General features: G+C 46.0%; 1 protein-coding gene across 6 annotated transcripts in view; it reads left to right on the top strand.

Annotated features, from left to right (window-relative positions):
- The first annotated feature begins 8,598 nt into the window (after window positions 1–8,598).
- Window positions 8,599–20,103, top strand: part of LYRM4 (LYR motif containing 4) — a 189,997-nt gene continuing 178,492 nt past the window's right edge. For all 6 annotated transcript variants that reach the window (XM_082344600.1, XM_082344601.1, XM_082344599.1 and 3 more), the window contains exon 1: window positions 8,599–8,734. In XM_082344600.1, coding sequence (XP_082200726.1) covers window positions 8,649–8,734 — 86 coding nt within the window. In that variant the 5' untranslated portion in view covers window positions 8,599–8,648. The remainder of the gene's footprint in view (window positions 8,735–20,103) is intronic.

Genomic DNA, 20,103 nt, shown 5'->3' on the forward strand with positions numbered 1-20,103 from the left:
GGTTAGGGTTAGCTGCTCTAACAAAAATACCACAGACCTGGTGGCTTATAAGCAACAAATATTTATTTCGCAGTTCTGGAGGCTGGGAAGTCCAAGATCAAGGCGTCGGCAGATTTGGGGCCAGGTAAGAGCACACTTCCTGGATCTCAAGGCTGTGTCCTCACATAGTGAGGGGTGAGGGAGCTCTCTGCGGTCCCTTTTATAAGGACATTAATCCCATCCTGGGGGCTCCACCCTTACGACCTGACCACCTCCCAAAGGCCAACCCAACACATCCCACTGGGGTTAGGATCTCAACCTATTTATCGGAGCTGGTGGGGAATGTGGGAATGGGGTGGGGAGGACCACAGCCATTCAGCTTACGGCACAAGTAATGAGAATATGTTCTTAATCTTGGCAATGTCCCTAGAAGTAAGGCGAGCACAGCCTATTTCAGTTCCGATCTGGACTGAAGAGAGGAGTTAAGTAGGAAAAGGTAATCTGGTCACAGGTCACACACCTGGGGCAGAGCCTGGCTGACCTCTGACCTTCCAGGGCTATGTTCATTACTTCACCCATTTCAGGATCATACTGCAATAGCTGAAAAAGGTCAGTAATCGAGGGTTGCTTATTTGAAGCTATAATTTAATTACAGATAAAGTGTAACTTTAGAGAAAATACTTGTAAAGAGTAGGCTTCTAGTCCAAACGGAGAGAGATATAAGCCACCAACTCACAAGTACCCACTCTGCTCAACTTCCCTCATTTACCATGTGGAGCGACCCACAGTGCGCTGGGCACAAGGACAGTCCCTAAAGTGAAGGGTGAAAACTGACAATGTGATGTTGGGATTTTACTGAAAAAAAATATTTAAATAACGCTGAGCAAGGGAAAAATGCCATTCTTCCATATTATGAATAAGTTACGATATATAAATATTTAATTTTTAAAAGTCCATAAATATCTTTCAAATCTTAAACACATTCACTTCTAAACATGGGATGTCTCATAGTATGCCATTACAGAAAAACAAATTTTATCTTTGGTGTTGCTAGCGCCCTTTACACCCTAGAAAGGTTATTTGGGAAATCATCTGACTTTAAGAACAAATGTTTTAAGGCATCTGGGAGTTGGTGGTCCTTAACTTTAGCAAGTTCTACTGCATCTTCTTTGCTTCTGAGCTGGTATCTTTCTGGTAAATAAAAAAATGTTTGCTGTAACTACAAGTAAAAAGTACCTACAGCCACCCATTTGGAATTGGTACCCATTTTTCTTTTCCTCAAAAGTGTAATTGCAAAGTACAGTCTGCTGGCTTTCTCCTTCCCCCGCGGTATTCCGAGGTGGATTCAGGAGTATAGTGAGCCCGCATCTGAGAAGCACAGGGAATTTTACTTGAAGGTGTAACTATGACACGTATTTGTTCCTGTGTTACCTGATGTATAGACAGGAATAGATGGGCAGAGAGAGCCTTCCGGGTGCTCCCAATCCCACGGGGAGCTTGGACAAAGGGACATCTCCTATCTCCTCCCCTTGATCAGGAATCCTTTCCCCTCCACCAGCCCATCATTCCCCTAACACTGGGCCTGCCTGCCCTGCTTTAAACCTCCTGAGAACAGCCTGTTTGGTCTTTCATGTGCCTTTGTTTTAATATTTGTGCACATAGGCCTGTGCTCATCTAAGGGAATAAAATCAGTTTGATCTAGAGAGCAGCTTAAATTCTGGAACACCTTACAAGAAATGAAACTGATTTGCAAATATTCACCGTGCACTTAGCAGAGGTGCTGGGGAACAAAAAAGAGTTAGGAACAAGTCTTTGCCCTCCAAAATTTCAGGAGGCCAGATTTGCAAGATTCCAAAAGGCCTTATGGGCACGACTGTGGCTTCATCAGTCACTCATCTTGGTGGCAGCACTGGGGCCAGAGGTTCTCAGTCATGGCTGAACATTAGAATGACCTGGGAAGCTACTCAGAGGTTTTTACTTGACAGCTGTGGGAGGAGTCCTGACATCAGCAGTGAGTCTGACATGCACCCCGGATCAAGAGCCACCGCTCTGGACTGACAGCTCGCAAATTCCCACCGCTGCTAAGGCCACAGGTTCTCAAACTGTCAGGGTTGTTCAACTCGGCCTTGAATTTCATGAAATATCTAGCATCCTACCCATATATATTTTTTTTTCTTTATGCTCCAAAAGACGATTTGTGTCATCTGAACTTCAACTAGCACATAACCCTGAGGGAAGCTATAAACACCTTTAGATAATCATTTAAAAAATTATTTCAATTTCCTCCACAAAATCACTTTAAAAAAAAAAAGAAATGTATTTATTTATGTGGCTGTGTCAGGTCTTAGTTGCGGCATGTGGGATCTTTTGTTGCGGCGCGTGGGCTCTGTAGTTGAAGCACACGGGTTCTACAGCGCAAGGGCTTAGTTGCCCCATGCATGTGGGATCTTAGTTCCCCGATCAGGGATCTAACCCGTGTCCCCTGCACTGGAAGGTGGATTCTTAACCACCGGACCACCAGGGAAGTCCCCAAAATCACTTTTATACAAGCACTTCTTCATATGAAAATCTCATCCTTAATGAATTACAAAATGTTATTTTTCATTCAAAATCATCATTCAAAATGTTATTTGATAAAAATAGTATTTTGCAAAAAATCAGAAGAAATACTGGCTCTTTGCAAAGGACTCCTGAAATTATCTTCACATCTTCCACAGAATGTTTTGCTAAGGCCAGTTCTGATAAGATATATATTCAGGCCTTTGTATATGCAAAATTAGATTTTGATTTATAGATTTACTGTTAGGGTTTGAAAGAATAAGGCACATATGTCACAAGAAGATGGGCTGGATGGGGCAGGGAAATGTCTTGGTGGAGGGTCAGCTGTCTCGTATTTCAAGATCAGGGACAGAATCAATGCTAAAAACTGCTTAAGGGAGGAAACGTTCAAGTACAGGATTTATTTTCCCTTAAGACGAGGTTCTCCCTCCTGTAAAAGGGGCCGACAAGGAGAACTTTGCACACACCTGGCCCACGTTCATCTGAGCTGTTCCTGGAGCACCGGGATGTGGGGATGGGAGGTGTTCTTCCTGAAGGTACTCACATCGTCCTGTTAAATGAGGGCAGTGCTGGGAAGAATTGGCAATGGGTCACGTGCACAGGGGCAGAAACATGGCTGGACCTTCTGTACTCCAGTCAGCCGTCTGACTTGGGCCGATGGCAGTGGTTCTCCATCCTGATGGCGCCCTGAAACCCCTGACACTTTTTAAAGACATTACTGCTGGGCCCCCAACCCAGAGCTTACGGCTGCCTTGATGTGAGTGGAACTAGAACACTGGTATTTGTGAAAGGTTCTCGGGTGTGTGCTGTGAGGCCAGGGTAGAGGACCAGTGGGCTAATGAAACCAGTTAGCCATCTAGCAGCTACTGTGACCTGGGAACAACTAAAGGGACACAAGTTCAGTTGAAAACAGATCTGACCTCTCAGCCCAGTCTCTCTCCTAGACACAGGTAGGAGGGGAAGGCAGCTTTTGAGACAGATGAGCTTGAGCTTACAGACAGGCAGACAGAAGGCAAAGAATTAATTTGTTTAAAAAAAAAATTCCTATAAGTGACATTTGATACACTTTATACAAAATCAATTGTCAATTTTACTGCTGTTTCCCACAAGTAAGGCAATACAAAACGGAGCTCCAATATCTGGTTACTTTCTAAAATTCTCAAGGAAAAGATTTTAAGTATATTTGAAAAGAGCTTCTACAAAAATGTGAATCTCTCACACACACGAGTAGACAACCTAAAACAGGCACTAAGTCTTTTCCAAGAGATGTTAATAGAAAAAAATGTAAATTTATCTTAAAAGACTAGAAAGCTACTATAAAAATCAATTTGAGATTCTCTGAATATTTGTAATACTTCCTATATAAAGAAGTTAGCTTTGGAAATAAGTGAGAATCTAACTAAATTAAAATTCAAATATGACTAAAATTTACCCATGTTATCCAAGAAAACTTAAGAAACTTCAAACTCCTGAAGCTGGCTCTGCAGACCTTCTGTGAAGCAGTGCGGCATCACAGCCAGTACCACAGCTGGACAGAGCACACCCCAGGCCCAGGCCCAGGCCCAGGCCCAGGCCCAGGCCCAGGCCCAGGCCCAGGCCCACCCCCTCGGATTCCTACCTGTACAACTGGCTAAATAACCTAGCCTCTCAGCTTCCCTTTCCTTAATGGGGGTAAGAGCTGTCCCATCATCTGTCCACTGAGATCTTATAACCTAGAAGAAATGGACAGGTTTCTAGAAACACACAGCCCACCAAAACTGAATCAAGAAGCAATAGACAATTTGAACAGATGGATCACTAGAAGTGAAATAGAACCCGTAATTTAAAAAAAATTCCCTGCAAAGAAAAGGACCAGATGGCTTCACTGGAGAATTCTACCACACATACAAAGAAGAACTTATACCTAGCCTTCTCAAACTCTTCCAAAAGACTGAAGAGGAGGGAACACTCCCAAAGTCATTCTATGAAGCCCCCATCACCCCGAAACCAAAACTAGACAAAGACGCTACCAAAAAAGAAAATTACAGGCCAATATCTTTGATGAATATAGATGCAAAACTCAACAAAATACTAGCAAACCAAATCCAACAATACACAAAAAGGATCATACACCACAACCAAGGTGGATTCATCCCAAGGTCACATGGATGGTTCAACATGCGCAAATCAATGTGTTACACCACGTCAACAGAAGAAAAGACAAAAACCACATGATCATCTCAATAGACGCAGGAAAAGCATTTGATAAAATTCAACATCCATTCACAATACCCCCCAAAGTGCGTATAGAGGGAACATATCTCAACATAATAAACTACTAACTCTTGGAAAACAGGATCAGTATTTGATGTATGGCCCTCACGTAACCACAAGAACTGGGACTTGAACTACCAGCTGGTCAACTACTTGTTGAATGCAGAGGTAAAGAAATAGGATTTCAGCACTGCTAAAATAGAGGATTCCAAAAATAGGGTTTGAAATAAAAGTCTACCAACACCTGAAAACCTAATCTGTATTTCAATAGCTCACATGATAAATTCTACTTCACTTATATGAACTAGCCAATGCATCAAAGAAAAAATGACTTATCCCCAGAACAGAGAAACCATCATTAAAATAAGCCAGGTAGGGACTTCCCTGGTGGTCCAGTGGGTAAGACTCTGCGATCCCAATGCAGGGGGCCCGGGTTCGATCCCTGGTCGGGGAACTAGATCCCGCATGCATGCTGCAACTAAGAGTTCACATGCCACAACTAAGGATCCCGCATGTCACAACTAAGACCCGGCACAGCCAAAATAAATAAATAAGTAAATATTTTTAAAATAAATAAATACAATTTTAAAAAATAATAAAAATAAAGCAGGTACAGGGCTAATCACGTCTGCTCATCGATGGTCCCTCTCCCCACCACACAGAGTTCCCTGAATGGATCCTGCACCCTCGTGCCTCCTTGCTTTGAATGTACACTACAACCTGTAACTCAACACATTCTCCAGGTTCGCCCTCTGGCTCTTACTACTCATTGTGGAAATACCTCCTCTGACGGAATGCTTTCCCTTAAGATCAAAGTCCTAGTTGAATGTCCCTCCTCTGTACTCCCCTAACACTTCGTAATATTACCCCTATCATAGCACCTGTCAAAAATAGTTACTTTGCTTATCTAGTTCACACTGTAACGCCACCATGTTGTATAATGTATGGCTCTTAGGAAGCGTTCAGTGAGTGCTGAAGGAAGGAATGAGGAAAGGGCCTTCAGTTCCCTGTTCATCTCTAAAAATGAGGGAGCTGATGTACAAAGTTTCTTCCAGCTTCCAATTCTATTAGTGTGAAGGACTGATATAAACCAAATGACGATTAAGTATAGTAAAGACTTCGATCCACATTTGGAGTAGAATAATTTCTAAATCGTAACATCACAAGTTGCTCACCTATACAAGATTTTCTTTACACATCGTTTTAATATTTAAGCCACAAGACAATAAATTGCTGTTATACTGCTTGTTATGGTTGGAGAAATTTCTCTTCAAAAATCATTCAGTGCTCAACAGCAATCCTAATTTTAATATAAGGTAATGCATGATTTTACATAATGAACTATAGGTCATAACTATGGATAGGCGGATATTAAAGAAGTTTTTGCATTTTGAGGCCTAAATGGTAGTAAGTGGGTTATGCCTAGTTTATAGTCATTATCTAAGAAAATACTCTGCCCAAAACAGAATGCATATTAAAGGACATATGAGTAAGGTCTATCCTCAGCTTCTGGCCCAATCCCATCAAATAGAGCTTTTCTTGAAAATAGTCATTGCTGCAATGAAGAAATACAAAAATGGAGATTTAGCTTTGGAATGTGATTTTTTATTAGTCTTTTAAGGCAATGATATCCAACATACTGGCAAATTATTTCAAATAAAATAATAAAAGTATTTTTTTGTGAGGACTTAGCTTAGAATCAACTGGGAAGCTACCATTTCTCTAACCTCAGCTATTCCATGTACTAACAGATGCCTACCCAAACAAACTAAACTTTCGATATTTATTTGGAAAGTTTTGATTACAACAAAGTTAAAATCATTTCGATATGTTAATTGTATGCATTAATGATTAAATTGCTTGATAATTAGACAAACAACTGTATATCATAATTATTCCAACTTCATTTTCTAGATGAAAGCAAAATATATTAAAGTAATGCAATCCCCACTGTTTTTAAACAAGCCAAAATAATTCTCATGTTTTTTCTTCTAATTTTGATAGCTTTCTCTGTTTGTAACTTGCATTAATGCTGTAGTTTTCCTAGGTGCCACACACCTAATTTACATCATCAGCATTCAACCGTGTATCATATTAAGAGAAAACAGTTCTGCATCTTTTTCTATAACAATGTACAAGTCCCTTGGTCTTGAGTCCTTTGAGTAATGCCAAAGGATAAACTCAAAATATTAAAAACCCTTTCAATAAACCTGAAGCAAGACTTGCCCAATGACCTGATCACCTTGCAGGAGTAACAGAAGTTTGGCTACTCTGTAAAAAGCCTTATTTTGAAACTCACAGATGTATGAGACGTTAACAAAAATCGAACAGGAAACGTAAAAGGATTTTAATAAAAGTATTTTGTCTTCCATGCCTTTAAAAAGAATACCACTGCATTACAACGGATAACATAACAGGTATAACAAGCACATGTGGATGCAAGGACCCCAGGTTATAAGTACGCTAAAGTGCAGTAAGGTAAGAGAAGTGTCTCCTGCCCTTAAAGTTCCTGAAAATACGAGGTTGCTTTGGCATAGAATAAGTATCACTTCAAAACGAGACAAACTTAAAGAAAAGAAACACAACCATAACTCAGTGGTTGGAAAAGAGATGGATGTGAACGCCCACTTGTTTCTTACGTATAAAGTTACCCCTCGCAGTGTTTTGGAGGAGAAAACGCTGGCTCTTCCCAACGTTGGTTACATACACGAAGATTCCAAAAACAAGGCAAGTGCTTTGCAAACAAAGTAACTAGAACCAGCTCAGGCTTCCCCGCGCCGGGTTCTACGTTCCAGGGTCAGAACCACCAACTGTATCCCCCCGGGTAACAGGGTGATTCAGAAAAGCTGGCGTCTTCAGAGAAGGGAGAAAACTTAGCCGGGAAGAGCGTCAGGAGAAAACTTGGCTCAGCTTCTTACTGGGGTCTGAAACGATCCCAACAGAGTCCTTAAACCCCTCAGGTTTCCCCAATCAAGCACCCTCGCCTCCAACCTGGGCCACACCAGATCTGACTATCAGACGACAGAAGTCTCCGGACGCACGGAGAGCTGACCACCCCACGAGAGGGACCCACGGCCGGGGCCCTACACGCGGACGCGCCCACTCACCCGCCGCTCCCCGGGAGACGGGAAACCAGCCCGGGGTCCAAGTCCTGGGCGCAGCAGGCTCGCCCCGCTCCGGGCCCGGCTCCAGCTCACCTCGGCGCGGCCCGCCTGGGCGCCGCCATCTTGACCAGAAAGGGGGCCTCGCGCCGGAGGCCCCTGAGCGGGTGCCCTGAGCGGAGCCGGAACGCCGGGGAGGCCCAGGTCGGCGCCCTGCGTCCCCCGCGCGCTCGCGCCCCGTCCATGCGCGACGAGCGTCCCGCACGCAGCCCCCGACCCAGGCGTCCGCGGAATCGGCGCCCCGCGCAGCCCGCACCGCGGTTCAGGCGGCGCCGAGGGCGGCCCGGGCGGAAGAGCGGGCGCGGGGCGCGCGCTCGGTAACCTGGCAACGCGGAGCAACCCGGCGCCTCCGGCGAACCCCAGCCCTCCACCGCGAGGAAGCACTGACCCCCCCGCACCCGCCGCGCAGCCCTCGCCGCCCCTCGGCCGCTCCGCCCGCCGCTGCCCGCAGGACCCCGCGGTGGGGGCGGCCGCCGAGAACACCTCCCGCCAGCGCCGCCCCCTTAGCTGCCCGAAGCCCGCCTGCGCCGCCACGCGCGTCCGGAGCTCACCTGGGCCGGGGCGGAGGCCGCTCCCTGCGCCGAGCCCGGCGCGCGCGTGTCCCGCTCGCGCTTCCCGCGGCGGCGGAAGTTTCGGGAGTCGCGTTTAATTCGGGACCTCGGCGGAGAGGACCTCCTGGATTTTTTTCGTTCCAAGATGGCAGCCTCCAGCCGCGCACAGGTGTTGGATCTGTACCGGGCGATGCTGAGGGAGAGCAAGCACTTCTCCGCCTACAACTACAGGTGAGCGGCCCGGGAGGTGCGGGCGTGGCCGGGGTGCGGGAGCCGCTGCCCCGCGCGGCCGCCTGGGCGCCCCGAGGGGAGGCTCCCTGCCGGCCGGCGTGGCCCGCGGACGCTCGGGGGGCGGCCGGGGGATGGCCCTTCGCGGGCGGGAGAAGACGTTCGCGTCTGGTGATGTGTCCCCAAGTCGGACGCTCTGCGCCGGGAGCTCCGGGAGGTTCTGCTCCGGGAACGCGGTTAGTGGCGTCTCTGCCTTTAAGCTGGATGCCAACGTGCAGGTGTTCAAGCCAGGACCAGTTTGTTGCATTTATAAGAACTTTCCGTAGAATCGGAAGACTTGACGGTGGAAGTGACCCGTCGGTAGCTTGTCCACAGCTGTGTCCACTTATCCACAGCTGAAGGCTCTCTCTAGTCATTCCTTTCATTTCAGAGGTGTCTTAATTAGCCTTTTTGGTTGCCAGGATCCGTTCTACTTGGGGCATCGGCGGTGGGGCGGGGTTTGTGAGGAGGAGACGCAGGTAAAGGTAAAGGAAAAAAAGGGCTCGCCAGCTTCCAGGAGCTGAAACGTTTATCCTGGCCTCACCAGATGGGGATCCAGCTTTTAGGATCTTAGCAGCAGGAGAATGAGAATCTAAACTCTTACGTCCTTAATGTAGCGCCCAGCTTTCCCACACCTGCCCCATTCTCATGTTTGATCTTGAGTCCCTTATCCTTACTCTTAATATGTCTTTTGTCTACTTCAGAGCATCTGCGTTCTTTTCTGCTTCCTTATAACTTCTGACTCATCATGAATGTATGTACCTTATGGATTTTCTCTCTGCATCCTTGTGGATTGGGTGTCTTCTCCTAACTACCTGACCCTCTGAGTTTGAGCCATATTCCCAGAGCAAGAATCTGATAAGGCCAGCTCATCACTTCACACCAGGTCTCACCTTCCATGATTGACCAGCCTGTGGATTGGGTTTCCTAGGAGCAGAGTCTGCGACCCGTGGAACAGACCTGGTTGGGTAGCTGCCCTCACACTGGGTGAATGAGCTGGCAGGCCCTATGATGGGTAGACCCAGTGCAGTGTTGGTTATCAGACACTAAACCTCCCAAGCAGTGACTTTCTAATTTTTAGATACCTGCATAGAAAAGGTACTCATCCTGTAAATTTGAGAACATCTGGGTCACACCAATGAAGTCATATCCAACTGGTCAGTAGTTAAAAAAAAAAAAAAAACATTTTTGGGAGTGCATTGTTTCACTTAATGACTGGCTTTGGAAGCTAAAGTTTGTAAACAGCAGATATACTGGTGGAATTTTAAACAAAAAAATTAACCAAGTACTTAGTACCAACAATTTAACCAAGTCTGTTGAAAGAGCCCACAAAGTACGCTTGTGAATAAGTGGAAACCAATCATTTTCACCACAGTCTGGAAGACAAATTTTGTCGTTTAAATTTACTGAAAATAAACAAGAACTGCAGGTAAGTCACTCAGGGCTGTACCCTGTAGGCAGGAAGTAGAAATTACATGGTAACATATTTAGAAAATAATGGTTCAGATTATGCTTTGAGTAATCCTTTTGAGCTAAATTTATTATCCACAAATAAATGTATTATCCAAAGGAATCTGGTAATCACTTTACACTGTTTCCTGAAATCATGGCCCTAAAGCCTGAGATTTCCCACTATTATCCCCTCAGATGATAAACTGTTACAAAATATGTCCTTCTTTTGTATTAAGCTGTGTTTTGTGGATTCCAAGGATACCCCCTCTCTCTTTACTTCTCTTTGTCTGGCATGCCCGCTAATCACCTCTGTCTTGAGTTCCTGTGCTTCCTTTGAGATTCATCTCAATGCAACCTTTGGAAGGTTTTCCTCATTCTCTTCCTTCTGCATTCCCCACCCCCATTCAGACAGGTCCTGTTACTACTTATTCTTTTACTTCAGTGCTCCCAAACACTCCCAAAACGACTTCGCCCAGTGCAATAGCAGCCCCTGGAGATGGAAAGATGAGAGCGCTGGGCTCAGCAAGGCGCCTGCCATCGGTGGCTTTTTTACGAGCCTCTGTGGGACACAGTTGTAGAATCATTGTCACAAACTGTGGCAAGTGCCGTGACAGGCGTGCATAGGTGTTGAATCAAAACGCTTCCCAGAAGATAGCGCTGGATCAAAGGCATGAAGCAGCCTGGTGTGCTCGGTGATGTCATAGAGTGGAGTTCTGCTGGAGAGTTCAGTGTGATTCGGGGGTGACAGAAGGCAAGACTGGGCCGTGATAAGGAACCTGGACTTTATTCTTAGCTAACAGGCAGCCGGTAAAGAGCTTTAAACCATAAAGTGACACGGCCAGACTTGCCTTTTAGCCAGACCCCTCTGGCAGCAAGGTAGAAGATGATTGTGAGGGCCAGATACAAGGACCCCAAATGCGAGTTGATTAGGACAGTGCTGAGGAGAGATTAGGGCCCTAGTCGGGGCAGGAATAGTGGAAGATAGAGGAAAAGATACATTCGATCAATAATTAGAAGGTAAAATTGTTAGATTTCAATGAATGATTGGATTCAGGAGTAAAGAAGAGAATCCAAGCAGAGTCTAAAAAGATGTCTAGGTTACTAGGTAAACTGAGGCGCAGAGGTTAAACGTGAAAGTTGCACCATTAACTGACTTAGGAAATACAGAAATACCTAGTCTCGTGGAGAGAAGAGTTTTCAGTTCATTTTTGGAGCATCTTGAGTGAATGTGAGCTGGGGTCCCCAGCAGAGGCAGTTATTCACATGAGACTAAAGCTCAGAGGAGCAATCAGGCCTGGAGTTGTCAACACCACGCACTTGCTGTGTGACCCTGGGCAAGTCACTTCATCTCTCTGCTCTTCAGTTTCTTAATCTATAAAATGGAGGAGGTGATTTATCTGTCTCATAGGAGATAAGGTTTCAGTGAGTGAATACGTATGAAATGCCTAGAGTTGTGCCTGGCACAGTAGGCACCGAATAAGTAGAATTCTTATCATAAGTGGAATTAAAATCTTAATATTTGGTAAAATTTCCAGGAAGAGTATTTAGGGCAGTGGTTCTCAGCCAGGGCCCGTTTTATTTGACAGGGTCTGGAGACATTTTTGGTTGTCACATTGTGGTGGAAGGATGCCTCTGGCCTCTAGTAGTTAGAGGCCAGGGATTCCACCAAGCTCAGGACAGTCCCCATAGGAAGAGTTTTCCGGCCCCAAGTGTCAGTCGTGCCAAGATTGAGAAATCCTAGTTTATGGTGAGAAAATTAGTGCGCTTAAGATGCTGTTCTAGAGAACATCAAAATTTGAGGTGCTGGCTGAAGAAGAGCCCCTGAAGGAGGCCAGGAGGATGCAGTCTAAGTACGTGGTTCTCAGTGTATTGGTCTCAGGATCCTTTTGCATTCTTAAATGTGACTGAGGGCCCCGAAAGCCTTGTTTATGTGAGCCATAGTTATCAATATTTTTCATATTAGAAGTTAAAACTAAAACATTTTAAAGCACCTATTTCTAAGTAAACTAATAAACCCATTGCATACTAACCTAAATAACACCTTTATGAAGAATAAACATTTTTCTTCCCACCCCGCCCAAAAAAAACCACTGCTGACAGTGACATTGTTTGACATTTTTGCAAATCTCTTTAGTGTTTTGCTTAATGGAAGACATGTGGATTCTTGTATTTGTTTCTGCCTAAACCTGTTGCTATATCACAGGTCATCTAGCCTCTGGGAAATTCCTCTGTCCACTTACAAGAGAATGGGACTGAAAAAGGCAAATATCTCCTTGGGATGATAAAAATACGTTTTCCCGATGGATCCCCTGAAAGGTCTCCAAGACCCCAGTGGTCCCTGGGCCACACTTGAATGACCCCTGTGGAGTCTAAGAAGCGGGGAGAGGGCAAGCAGAGAGAGCAGTGTCACAGAAGCCAGGATAGCTGCATGTTTGGGAGGGTGCTGAGGGCAGGCCACTTGCTTTAGCGAAGTCCAGTAAAGGAAGAGGGAAGTGTCCCCAGCGAAGGGACCTCTGGGGACCTCTTCCAGAACAGCATCAGTGAAGTGGTTAAGACAGAGCCAGAGTGTGGGCGCTGAGAAGTGAACCAGAAGGAAGTAGACGGCCGCAGTGCGTGTAGACCACCTCCCCCCCAACCCCCCCCCCCCCGGAGGCCTGGTAAACATGCGGGCGTGGGGCTGGCTGCTAGAGCACGGCCACACGAGAAGTGACAATCCGCGCCTCTGCGGGCCCAGGTGGCGGGCTTGCTCACTGCAGAAGGCGGAACACTCCCTTCTCCACCGCAGAAGGAGGTGAATTTTTTTTCTTTATTTATTTTGGCTGCGCCAGGTCTTAGTTGCAGCACACGGGATCTTCATTGCGGCATGCGGGATCTTTTAGTTGCAGCAGGCGTCTTCTTAGTTGCAACTCTGCAGGAGGTGCATTTAATTTGGAATGTAAGAGGACGGGAGGTTGAGATGATGGATGCCGTGCCGACAGCTCGTTTCTGGATGAAGTGGAAGATAATCGGATGTGGTGTGTTCTCATATTTATTACACATATCACACCATTAGCGTTGGTTTACTTGTCTTTCAGCCATTTGTCCCTTGAAGGCAGAAATTCCCTCTTATCTCTGCAGTCCTGGCGCTTAGCACAATGCCTACCTATTCTATGCTTATACATACTTGTTGTTGAAAAGCAGGAGGAAGTTGTATTCAGAGGTAATTTTTATCAGCCATTTCCCACTACTGATTAAAAATGTATTTTATTGTAAAATGTGAGAAAAGGCAAAAGCAATGCCCAAATGCCACTCAACTGAGTGTCAGAACTCCTTCATCCCTCATTAAGTGGTTCAGTCTTTATTATACTTGTTGCGCACTAAGCGTTGTGTTGAGAGCTGCAAATCAAAATGAGCCTCCCGTTAAGGGTAGACAGTGGTGAGTAGCATCAGAAGTGTGTGCCACCTTGAAAGTAGATCTCGTTAGGCATGCTGTTGGCTACAAGTAACAGGAAACCTTCACACGGTGCTTAAATAAGTTGGGGGTTACTCTTCTCACATGGAAAAGGTCTAGAGTACGAGGCTGCTCGAGCTGATACAGCAGCTGGATGATGTCAGGTGTCTTGAGTCTCAGGTTTCCTCTCGTGCTTATGCCTGATGGTTGCAAATGGCTATTAAAGCTCCAAATATCATATCCTTATTGAAGGCAAGACAGACAAAGAAGAGCAACCCCAACCGGGCATGAGTAGGCTTTCTTTTCATGAGGAAAGGGTAGACTTTCCTGGAAGCTTCCCAGCAGACTTCTGGTTGTATCTTACTGACCAGAACTCAGTTACATTTCTACCACTAGCTGAGCAAGGGGCTGGGGAACTAGGTGCTCATCTAGCGTCTGCAGTGGGAGGTGACAGAGAGAAAAGCACCGGGAGTGACTGCTGCATCCGCCAACAGCTGGCTTCCCTGCAGGTAGGGCACGTGGATGCGGGTGGAGAACTCTCCGGGTGCGCGTGGCAAGGCGCTGGGGAGGTGAAAGGCACGGGGCACGTGGGAGCCAGGGGCAGGCAGTCGTGGAGCCTTAGCTGGCGCTCCATCCCAGGTGAGCTCGTGCTGGTGAAATAACCGGCTAGTAGTGAAAAAGATCTGACGGAAAGGTGAGGCATAGAAAAGGTGAGCAGTGGGCTAAGTTCTCACGGCTGGTCGTCAACAGAAGGGGAACTAGAAAGTTCCAGGGCGCTGCTTTTCCACAACTCTGCCCTCTTTAGTAGAAATCTCCTACAAGGCATGCATCCTCTGTCTCGGCCTGCAGAAGTTCTAGAAACATCAACCCAAAGGTACTTATTTTCACAGTTTCTTCTTACGGCTGCAGCAGCTAAATAGGCTCCCCCTGGTTTCATGACTGGTAAAATTACTACCTGTTGCTGAGTGTCAGCTCTCAATTACCACATGCTGCACCACTGAATGCAACATTATGGAAGTCTTTGATTGCCGTCTAGTGAATGGACTAAATACTGACTCCTATTAGGAATCTGTTCTCTTTTTGAACTGGAAGCTGAGGGCCTGGAACCATGAACTTGTCAAGAAGTCAGGACCCAGGCATGTGTCTCTGTTCACTGTTGCAGGTCTTTTCACACCAGCTGCCTCTGCCGCTGCGTGTGCTGCTGACAGATCGAGAATGCTAGGGTGAATAGTACCAGCCCAGCGCGAATGGTATTAACAGCAAGCACCTTTCCCTTTCTAAAATGGGACAGCTACACTGGAGACCTAGTGCCAAATATTCCTTTACCCCAGAACAAATGGGCAAATCAGTTTATGCCTAGTATTTCCTGAGAACCCGTAGCATATGTATTACAGCACTAGGGCCCAGGGTGGATACAAACACAGGGTGGCCCTGCTGTTACAGGACTGTCATGGGATGGGCATAGGACGTGGACACACAAGAACAGCTCAAGAAACTGCCTTGTACACAGAGGAAACATGCGAATTGAAATAACGTCCAGACACTGCAGATGTGCCCATGTAGTGGCAGAGGCGCTCGTCATGATGTTTTGTCCATCACGTATTACAGTATCGCACAGATACTATACAAATGACATTGTAGGGATTGTTTCAACCTTCTAGGCCTAACTTCCACTTCAGTTTTAACTTTATACGTCTCTTCTCCTTTAGGAACTTAAAATCCTTAAATATGTTCTTCATTTAATAAATGTAACCCCTACCTCCCCACCGGGAAAATCTTTATTCTCAGACTAAAACCTGCCTTTAAGCAGAAGTTGCTGATGTGTGAGAAATTCCATCCTCTTGTTCTTTGTCACCTTTTATCCCTTGACTCAATTTAGGGCCTCACAGACCTGTCACCTGGGACAGCTGTCAGGCTGGGGAGTGTAAGATGTTGCATTTTGCTTCTTGGCTTTCTCAACACCAAGATTATTAGGATGTTTTCCCCCCACAGTAAAAAGTTTTCCCTCTTTTTAAGTCATGAAATGCCTGTTTATATTGTGAGGATTCGGAAAAACCACAGAATTCTGTAATAAGCAGCCAAGTAAGAGCTTTGCCCACCGTAAAATGTGGGACAAGTCACACCTCTCTGTGAAAACAGCTCTAACTTATGGCTATGCAAGAGCTCCGAGGAAGTGGGGAGGAATACAAGAGAAGAAGACTACTGTTACATTTTCTAAGTTCTCCGCAAATTAAGTCTTGAATATGTCCTGAATTTATACCAGTGGGTTCCTCTAGGGCCACCTGCTGTTACCTGACCCCTTGCTTCCACAGGAACGAGAGGCAGTTTACTTGTGCCTAAGAAAAGCAGTTTCTTAGACTTTTGAAAGACGGATTATTCAGTATCTTTAATTATGTTTGGGATTCCCCTCCCCCCAATTTTTTTTCTTATGGTTGCTAAGTTCTGCCATGTTGAATGATGATGGTTTTGAAAAGTAAGAAAAAATTATGCAGTTAACTTAAAGAAGAATACATTTGAGATATTCAGCAGCCTAAATTTGGAGGGAAGTGTTAAAAAATTATTAGATCAGTGTCATTGCTGATTTATTGAGCTTAGTTTATAAGAGTTTCCAAATTGCACTTATTCTATTTATACTTCACCCTGGCCCCTAAAGCATTTTAAAACTTATAAAAATACATACAAGTAAAATGCAATAACATGAAATAATTGTTATAATTTTAAAATAATAAATGAGAATCAGGACAAAGGGAAAATAAAGGTAGAGAATATAACAAAGTGAGGTGTAAAGTTAGACCACAAAATGCAATTATAAGTCAATAGAACTTCCTTAAAGTCTCTGTATTCTGTTTTGTAGTAGGGTAATACTTTTTTTTTAATGCAAAGTGTACTTACATAACATTCTCTTAGGAAATTGCTGTAATATAATGAGCATTATAGGAAACTGACTGCGTCTTAAGGCCTCACATCAATAGCTGTGTGCAGTCTTTGTTGTGGATGAAAGGTACTTAAGGTCCTGTTACTTCTCCTTTGTGATCCCTTTTCTGACAGACTGAATCCCACTTCATCAGGTAGTAGGTTTTTGTATATGCCTTAGCATTTATTTTCTCAATTAACTGGTACCTAGCCAATTTAGGAAAATTCTAACCTTTAGAAACCAAATTAAGTGATAAAATTAGATAAATTACATGAACCAAGCTGTGAATATCTAGGTTTAGCAAGAGTCAGCTGAATGAAGGTGGGTCCTCCTGGCTTCTGTCTGGCTGAGTGATAGGAACATCGTGAACAGGGCTTCCTCAGCTGATCTCTACCACCCCTGTTTTAAGAAGCAGATTTAAAATTGCCAAAGTTGAGACATAATAATATATCACTGTGACATTTTGATTATCTGTTTGGCTTCATAGCAACTCATTATTGGGCTTCTATTTGAAAGAATAATTGTTTTTGTAACTCAGGGATTAAAGGCAAACAGCTCACAGAGACGGTCTTTCACGGTAAATAAAGGATAAATGACAGTCATATGACTTGATGCTAGTGCTTCCTGCTTGTTTTCTTTTCCCTGGTATTTCTTTCCCTAATACTGTGATTCCTGAACTAATTTGCTTGAAGTATTGTTTTCAGTCTCATCAATATGAATGAGAATCATGAGCAAGGCTATCTTGATTTAGAAAGATTCCTGGCCTTCGAACCAAGAAACCTTGGTTCAAGTTTGAGGTCAGCTGGCTCCCAGCTCTGTGACCTTGATGCTTTTAGTCCCGGGTACATACTCCAGAATGCCAGAGTTGCAAAACTTTCTGGCACAATGTTTGGTATGCAGTAGATACTCCAAAATCCCTTCTGCAGATACAAGTAAACTAGTTAATATACAGTTATCTCTTAAACTGGTAGATCAACTGCCAAATCTTTTAAATTCGTAGTAGCTAGCAGTTATTTAATGAACTCAGTGAAACTTGTTGAACCACATTCTGCACAGGTATTTATTAGCAATCCAAAGAACTCTATCATGGTAATGTGTGGTCTCTGGTGATGTGTGCTCTCCGTGGGATGAGGTTGGTTTGAGTCTTCATTCAGCAGACATTGATTGAGTACCTGCCATGGGCCAGACCCTGGGCTCCTTGCCGGAAATTCAGAGACAAACACAACAGAACGGGATCTTTTCCCAGGCGGGGCTTGCGGTTCAGTGCCTAGAGTAAGACACTGAGGATTCTACAAAGGCGCGGTGGCAGAGCGCTGGCAGAGCATGGAACAGCGTGTTACGGAAGCAAAGAGGAGGGGCGGGCGACGTAGCCTGCCCCGGGGCCCGAGGTTAAGAAAGTGACGGTGGCTGGCCCGGCTCGTAAAGACTCTGCAGGGACTCACGGGTGAACGGGGACAGAAGCCGAGGACGGGTGCAAAGGGCAGTGTAGCTGGCGCTGAGTGTGAGGAGCTACCAGCAGCGCGGCCTCCCTGCTGGGGCCTCAGAGACGCTGTGCCAAGTGCAGGCCTGGTCCTGGGCAGCGGAAAGCCGCGCAGGTGTTCAAGCAGGACTGCAGAGAGCACTTGTAGCTGGACCGCCCCAAGCGGAGGGAGACTGAAGACACAGAGGCCGGGAGGCGGTGACTGCAAAGGAGGGGAGGGTGGTTTTGAGATACGCTGAGGAAGAGAATGAGCCGGTGTCAGCGGTGTCAGCGACCGCGTGAATGCCTTGGATTAGAGAAGACGGCCTGACCGGCGGTCAGGAGAATGTAACTGGAAGAGGAAGTCGTTCCACATGAGACCTCGCGTGTCAGGGTCAGCGCCTCCTTGGCGTGAGGAAGACGTTGTCTGAGCACCAGGGCGGCATCTGGGCAATTCAGGCTCAATTCTAAAGCGTCTCTTTGGCCCTAGGTGTTGACTTAATTTGCGACACTCTGTATGTGCTTATCTCACTTTCCTTTCTTCAATAATGTATCTTTCATATATTAATGTTATTGTCAGTTTATCAGTCATCTGTGTCCCATTAGTTGACTGTATCTGTTCCCAGGGTAATTATTTGTTTTATTTACTAGTTGGCTACTACCGTCATTGGATGTCATTAATGCATCTATTAGCCTTATATTTATTCTTTTGTTCTGGGGTAATTTTTTGAGTAGGTTTAGTACCCCGCCTTTGGCCGAGTTTATTCAAAATTACTTAGATGATCAATTCATTATAAATATTACTCTGTAGCATAATTATTCATTTAATGCCTCCATGCATTTCTTTTTGCCTGCCCATGTTTTGAGAATAACTACAAAGATTTTCCCTATATAATTATCCCTCTCCTACGTCTGATCTCTAGGAGTAGCGTTGTTTTCACCAGAAATCACTTCCATAGGCAGAAGCATCTCTTAAAATCCTTTTTGCCCTTTACTAAGCAAAAAGCTAAATTAATCAAAAAAATAGTTCCTTGCAGCCAGACTGGAGCCAGAAAAAGCCACTGATCCTCTGTCCTGGTCTAATTGTCTCTCATCCATTGATTCACCAAGTCTTCCTGGAGAACTCACCGTATGCCAGAGTCGTGCTCTGTGCCTTTCCTTACCGGACTGCGGAAGGACAGCTTTCAGCCCTGGTCGAAGCGGTAAACAAGCTTTTAGTGGCAACTTAATGCTTTATCCCAGACTTAAAACCCTAAAGGAAGGAAAGCCCTGGTGGGCGTATAACTCAACGAGAGCAGACCCCGATCAGGCAGCCTCCAAGCAGGGACGTTGCTCACGGGCTCTGGCCTGTGTGGGCCCCGAATCCTGACTGCGACGGTCAGTCCCTGCATCTGGTGCAGGCCCCTCTCCCTCCCGGCGTTGGAAGGACGCCTGTCACTGGAGACTTCGATATTCAGTTTCTGGGCTCGGTCCTTCCCCTTTTCCCTCTCCACGCTTTCCCGGTAACGTTATCCATCGCCGCCTGTGTGTTGACTCCCCCGGCTGTTTGCAGCCCAGGCCCCTGTCCCACGACCAGACGCCTCACCTGCTCGCCTCCTGCACGCCCCGCAGAGGTGCAGGAGGTGACTGGGCACCCACACCTGCCAGCATGCCTGCTTCCGCCACGTCCCGCCACGTCCCGCCACGTCCCGCCTGGCCGCTCCGGCCGTCCCCGCCCCGCTCCATCCTCGCTGCCCTCGCCCCGCGCCTCTGCTCCTCACTGGGATGGCTGTGCCCATCCTCCGCTGGCGGCCCCCTCTGCACCCTCCTCCTCCCGGTGAGGCCTCTACATGCCGGCGCTAACTTAGCGAGCTGGGTGCCAGGCAGCACGGCCTACACGTGGCGGATGGATGATTTCTGGGAAGAAGTACGATAGTTCATCCAACTTACAGGCCTTAAGAGGAACAGCGTCAAGACTTGAACCCGAAACTCTGAGTCCAAAATGTGCACACTCTCACCCAGCCAGTCTCCTCCCCTTGCTTGAAACGCCCCAGAGGCTCTTCTGGCCTTCAGATAAAACTCCTTCTCGGCTTCACGCA

The sequence above is a fragment of the Balaenoptera borealis genome, assembly GCF_965194805.1.
Source record: "Balaenoptera borealis genome assembly, chromosome: 12".
NCBI classification, from domain to species: Eukaryota; Metazoa; Chordata; class Mammalia; order Artiodactyla; family Balaenopteridae; genus Balaenoptera; species Balaenoptera borealis.